Below are 7077 nucleotides of genomic sequence, written 5' to 3' on the forward strand. Positions count from 1 at the left end.
ATTCGAATAAGAATGTAATGATACATTAAAATGAAGTATTTAACATATAATTTAGTTTAAGTGTTTAGTTTTTTATTTAATTGTCAAAAACAATCACTTAATAGTTTTTATTTTTTTGTTGAGAAAATTTTTTTAAAAAATAAACCATTAATTTTTCATATATTATTACTTTAGTCAATTTGCACTAAGCAGATATTCCCCTAAAAGAAACAATTTTTACAACCGAAATCCTATATAACAACTTGTCAATTGAAAATAATCGTTTACAGATAAAGAGTAATGCATATCATCCACATTAAAATACCAGTCATCACTTATTATACACAACATATGTAATTAAGGATATTGATAACCATGTCATGAGAAAAAACCGATAGTTTCCATCAAACTCAGATCAAGAACGAGTAAAAGAGGCTCTCAAACTTTTTCATTTCCTTAGGAGGAAGAGCCACAATAATATTTACCCCATCATTACCACCACAACCACCTTCACCTTCACCTCCACCGAAAGGAGGAAACAATAGTATAATATCCTTCCTGTGATACACCACTGGACAGCAATACTTTGGCTTTCCCCATGGATACTCTACCTCTTCAAACCCCAATCTCCACCATGAAGACACTAAAACCTCCCCATGTGGAAAACCATTATACAACTCTCCCCAATCTATTATAGACCTTGCATACTCATCATTCATTCTCTTTGCACCCTCTGTCACCATCTCAACCAAGCTTGAGAATGAACCTTTCTCCAAATCCTTACACTTCGCTGTGGCATACGCCGTTAACACAGCGTTTCCGGTGTATGATTTGGGTAACGGAGGATCAAACTTTGAACGAATATCCACAGCATATAGTATTGTAGATGACCTAGTAGGATCATCTGGTCCAGACAATGCCTTGCATCTCCATATATGAGCAGTGATAACGTTAAACCCGGTGACACGACCAACACTGCTACCTTTAGCTTTCTCCTTAAGGCTCATGATGTTCTGAGATGTTAGTTCAAAAACCTTAAAGTCAAGTTCTTCTTTGGTAGCCTCAAAGACCCCATTCTCAAGGCCTGTGGGGAGGTTATCGAGCTTGATCAACTCAGGGTGGGGGAAGCTGACACGTGGAGGCGATCGCGCGGCCAGGAGTTGCCTGTCATGGCAGGGTATCACAGTCAAGGGCTTGTTGGAAGCCAATGCAGCAAGGTTGTCCAAGAAAGTTCTAAAACTAAGCCCATCAAAGGTCGTATGGCTGGTTGTGAATCCGATAGCAAAACCACCACACTTGAAGGATGTAAGCTGTTGACCAAAAAAAGAACGATGTCAGCTGTAAAGTAAATGCAACGTAATCAATCCATTTATTATTGTTTTAAAGTGTAATATATATTTAAAGTAGATAGATACTAGTGTAATTAGGATATTACTTAAGAAGTTAACGTATATATATATTTGAAGATAACAGATAGTCGAAAAATTAAAAACTGTACGTAATTAATATGTTTATTTATATCACAATTATTATAACCTTTATGATTTTATTATTGTTGTTATTTATGATAAGCGTGTAAATAATTGAAGTATATAATTAACAGATGCTAACTTACAGGGCACAAGTTAAAAATAAAAATAAAAATATTAAAATATGCTATTAATGCATTTTTATCATGATTTTTAATATATTTTAACCTAATTTTTATGAATAGTTATTTACTAATTATTTAACTAATACTAAGCACTAATTAGCAAAACTCTGAAAAATTAGCATTATCATCAATTTGTATTTGGACAAATAATTAAAAGTAATCTTTTTATTTTAAACGTAAACAAATTAACAGAAGAAGCAAGGGCAAAGATGAAATTAATAAAAACTATTTAAATATAAAACAAGATGTTCATATAAGTTTGTGTAGCATTATTTTTAAAAGGAATAAGATCTTCTCAAATTAGTTTATGTTTAAAAACTCATATACTTGATTTAAGTTTTTTATTTAATTTACATCTAACGATCAGTAAAATAATAAATTATAAATTATATTTTGTTATATGTAAGTTATAACTTTTTAAATATAAATTATAACTAGTTAGATGTAAGTTAAATAAAAAACTCAGATTAAACGTAAATTTTTTTAAGTTTATATGAAAAAATCTTTTCACTTTTTAAAAAATAAATGTCTAATTTATTTTAGACGTTACTTTAACGATCAAATTATTACAATGATAAATACTTTAAAATGTTATAATATATTCTCATAAAAAGAATAACAACACTATAGCTTTATTATTCTTTAATTAGAATTAGTTTTTCACTTCTAAATTTGTGCTGATTTTCTATAATGATATGTTAAGTATTAATGTCAGTATTTATTATGAAAATTATCAAAATAAAACTTTATTTTTTTATTAAAAATAAAATTAACAATAGCTAAATTACTACATATAACTTTTTTCACGAGAAAAAAAATCTATAATATCGTAGGTAAATGATTTTGCCATAGAACAGTCACACTCTCGAGAGAGGAAAACAAGGGATAGATAGAAATGGAACCAACAACATTTTTCTACTTCATTGAATGGGAGAAAAGAAGCTGATACATTTTCGGATAGAGAATGAGAGCATCAACACGAAATTAAATAAAGGTAGCTATAGATATGTATTAATGGGGATCTACACTATCTGACAGTGCCCATATTGTCATGCACGAAAAGAAATGCAATTAATTTAAACTACATTGTTGTAGCCACCGCAAAAGAAACTGTAGCTGATGCAACACTCAACCAAATTAAAGCACAACCATCCACAAGCATATACAATAAATGTGACTTGAAAAGTCAAATTGTGCCAAAATAAGGAAATATTGTACCTGTGCAACACATAGTGGTTGATCACCTGGTTCAATGAAATCTTGACTCTCGTGAACAAGTTGCGCAAAAGCTGGATTAGGATAACCCAAGTCTCCAATCTCATTTAATGTGTACTCACTAGAAGCCACCACAAACCCAGCACCCTTTGCGTTGCAATTTATCTCTAATCTATTGGTTTCGGAGTTCAGCCTCAATCTTCCAGCTAAGAAGTCATAGACCACTAGAGAATCTTGTAGAGCGTTCTTGAACTTCTCAGCCACTGTTTGGGGAGGAAAATCGTTGTTTGCTGCAAAGAAGTGAACAGTTTGCACTTCGAAATTGAGGACCTTGTCTATGTTTGATAGGAACAAGGACTTCTTCTGAGTTTCTTTGGATGGGAAAACCATTGAAGTTTTGTGGATGATGACCTTCAGGTCTTGAACAAGCGGTGGAGCTTCTATGCAAGAGGTTCCCATGTTTGACTTGCGAATAGGACAGAATTGACGTGTGTAATGTAACACAGTTACACAGTTTTTGTGTGTGCGGTGCGATTTGGCCTTGACCTAATATATATAGAGTGTGATACTGTGACCTTTAGGGTGGCATGCACCATAACGTGCTTTTTTAGTTTCATTAGCTTTAAAACGAGGAATGGTTCGGATTGTGACACGAATTCACGAGGAAAGGTAGAAATTAACCAATGGACTCAATGACGTTTTTGGATGAAATTACTGAAATAAATTTGATTTATAAATACATACATCAAATTTTATTTCTTTTATGTCCCACCTCAATATTTATTATATTTATTACTCACCTATTTTTTATTGCTATATCTTTAAGGGCCTTTTGATGATTATGATAGAGTAGAAAATGATAGGTTAAATGATGGATACAAAAAATATATATATAATAAAAGAAAAATAAGCTTTTATCATATCTTATGATTGATATACATAAAGATAATAAAATAGATAATAATATATCATTCTTAATATAAATTATATTTAAATGATAATATTATTTTTTATCAAAATTAATATAATTTAAAAAAAATTAATTTCTTAATTTTTAATATATATATATATATATTATGTACATATAATGTTAAAATATTTTTTTTAACATTAAAATTTATTTTTAGGTAAGATATTATAATTAGAACAAAAAATTATATTTAAAATACATTTTATAAACTAATTAAAATATATTTTAACATATATGTATATATAATTTTCTTAAAAGAACAATAAAAATACTTTTATCAAAAAATGTTCATATAAAATTTCATAAAATATTAAAATTATATTTTTTTAAATAATAATTTTTAGAAAATATCAAAAAGAATATTATAGTATAAGTAAAACAAATATAAGAAAAAAAATCTATCTCAATATTTCCTTACCTATCACTCATGTTGAATAAGAATTTAAACTATAATAATAAAATAATATAACTCAACAAAATAAATCATCATACCCCATTAATTAACAAATATTGAAAATAAATTAGAATAGAATAATCTATAATATTCTATTATTTTATTTTATCCACCAAACGAACTCTAAGTATAAATAATTCAAGCCTTTTCATTAGTAAAAAAAAATTTGACGTCATAATATTTGTAGTACTCTATGCCAACATTCACTTGTATGATAAAATATATTTTTGATGATACAATTTTTTTATAATGCAAATTATACTAATTCCATTACTAAAATATTCTCTTCCCTTTATATTATTTATTACTTAAATTGAATTTTAAGAATTAACGTTAATAAAACTTTAATGTAAATGGTCATGGCATGGCCTGGTAGTTCGTACAAATCAAATAACCCGTTATTATTTTGTAACCGGCGTGTCGGTGTTCTACAAGCGCTTCCATCATTCTTCATGAGCCGGCACGGTAGAATATTAGGCTAATTTAAATAGGTAGTTGCTAGTGTATAAGCCACAAAAACTAGAGAAAAAGTGGTTGGTAATTAGGTGCTGCAAAGGAAATTAAAAGGAGGTTAGGTGTAATAAAAGCTATACTTGTGGGTTGGACACAAATCAAGAGTGTAGAGATGCAACTTGCATATATACATGCAAATTTGAAGAGAAAAATGTATCTTTGTAGCTTTCAGTGGTCAACTATTTCTTTATCTTTTTCATCACACCAAATTAAGTTCAAGAATTAAGTCATAGTTCATGGTTCAATCTTGTAAGTTAGTTCAAAATTTTATATTTAAAAGCAAATAATTTTAAAAAAGTGCTGGTATCAAAATTAAATTTTTTTAATTAAAAAAAAGGGATGTCTTCAAAAATATGGTGGAACCCAAAAAATAAGAGGAGAGATTAGGATAATGTGAAAACAAAATCAGAAAATATTATTAAATAGAATGGAGAGGGAATGTGAGCAATAATGTTTTATATATAAGAATGGAAGTTACTGCTCTAACTACCAACTTAACTAACTTTTAATTAATCAAATTATATATATCTTTGCTTAAATTACTAAAATTATCTCTAACACCTCTCTTAAAATTTCTAATTTTCTTATATTCTCCCATTCTCTCTTCTTTCTCGAGCTTAACCACAACTTTTTAAAACGATGATTTGCATGAAATATGAGAAAAGAGATACAAGATTAAAGTATCAGAAAATTTTTCAATTTTGTTGGAAGTTGAAAAGTTGAACCGACGGAAGAACCTAGAAAAGTTAATCTAATCGAGAAACCTAATTGTTCAAGTCTAAGAATGATTCAAATTCAAATAGACAGCAACCAATAGCTGCAGTTCGCGAAGAGATATCGCAGACAAATGTTAATTAGCATCTTAGATAACTAGTTATTTAATTTCTAATGGTTATAAACAAATAGCTGTACCCAAGCCTTTCCCTTCTGGTGGCTCTAATAAACGAATTCGTAAACAGGATTGCTATTTGGTGTGCAACGTAATGTAAAAACATTTTACAATGGCGAAAGACGAATAACTAATAAAGTTCTTGTTTTTGCACTTTTCCTTCAGCTATCTTTTCGTACCATATATCATCAATCATTTTAAAATTTAGTAAAATATCTTTCCATCTTATCTTACTTCGTATAAAGTCCATCAATAAATTTATCCACTTTAAATGAAATTGTTCTTCATTTTTCTTTAGCATATAGTTTTCATTTAATTTGCAATTTGTTTTTCATTATTATTTTGATAATTGAGATGTACTTTTCCATAATATGCGACATATATTTGATATTTGTTATTCATTTCACCTTTTTTTCAGTAATTGTCTTCGTTATTTTATATGGATTCTATTAATTTTTTAAAGTCAATTTATACTATTTTGGTTATAGTTACTTCTGATTAAGTTTACGTATTTCTTCTTTTGAAAATTGTTATTTACTCTCAAGTGGTCTATATGTATTATTATCCAATCAATGAAATAAGTTTGGAAGTTAAAATAAAATGCGTCTAGCCAAGGCACTTGATTTTAAGCTAAATAAAGCATACTAAGTAAGATTCCTATAGTTATTGAAGATTATCCGAAGTGAAACACATAACAACAGTGAAATTAGTAAAACTGTTGTGGATCCATTTGGTCCACTGCGAAAAGTGAATCTCCTCAAACATACCTGTTGCTACAGCTATGTACCCTTTAATACCCCACAATGGTTGTGTGCTCACCATCGATAAATCTCTATCTAAATCTACGTTGCATACGGTACCGGCTACGGTACGGAGATACGCTAATTTTAAAAAAATCAGGGTACGGATGCATCTATATATAACATAAATAAAATTTAATATAAACATAATTAAATAACATAAAATTGTCTAATAATCCATTCAAAATGATATAACATAAAGTGAATTATATAATTCAACAAATAAGATTTTAATAAAAACACAAATTTATAAATTGTTCTACAATCAACAACAAAAAGGCTAAACATTCATACTTTAACAGTGTCAATCTCATCATTCTCTTCTCTATCATCAGTAAAAAACACTGCCTTCAAATTTAGTTCATTAAGGAAAAGAGTAGCAACTTCAAGCCCAGCTTGTAACATCCTCTTTTCACTTTTCGATAATTTATGTTTATTTACTGTTAAGTGGTATTAGAGTGTAATTAGAAGAGAATGTAGAGAATTTTTGGAAAGATTTTGGTGCAGTAGATCTCGCTCAGGTGAGATTGGGCATGCAGAAATATCTAGCTGCAGAGCTATCTCGCTCAAGCGAGATGAGATAATTGTTGCCCAGCTGTCATC

General features: G+C 29.0%; 1 protein-coding gene across 1 annotated transcript; it reads right to left on the reverse strand.

Moving 5' to 3' along the window:
- Positions 1–220: 220 nt before the first annotated feature.
- LOC113863121 (omega-hydroxypalmitate O-feruloyl transferase-like) lies at positions 221–3367 on the reverse strand. The gene is made up of 2 exons (XM_027496553.1): positions 2852–3367; positions 221–1289 (listed from the first exon to the last, which is right to left on the reverse strand). Exons 1-2 carry the CDS (start codon positions 3305–3307, stop codon positions 390–392), a joined length of 1356 nt encoding a protein of 451 aa, XP_027352354.1. The 5' UTR covers positions 3308–3367; the 3' UTR covers positions 221–389.
- Between the last annotated feature and the right edge of the window lie 3710 nt (positions 3368–7077).

The sequence above is a fragment of the Abrus precatorius genome, unplaced genomic scaffold (assembly GCF_003935025.1).
Source record: "Abrus precatorius isolate BTA unplaced genomic scaffold, Abrus_2018 Scaffold3, whole genome shotgun sequence".
Classification (NCBI taxonomy): Eukaryota; Viridiplantae; Streptophyta; class Magnoliopsida; order Fabales; family Fabaceae; genus Abrus; species Abrus precatorius.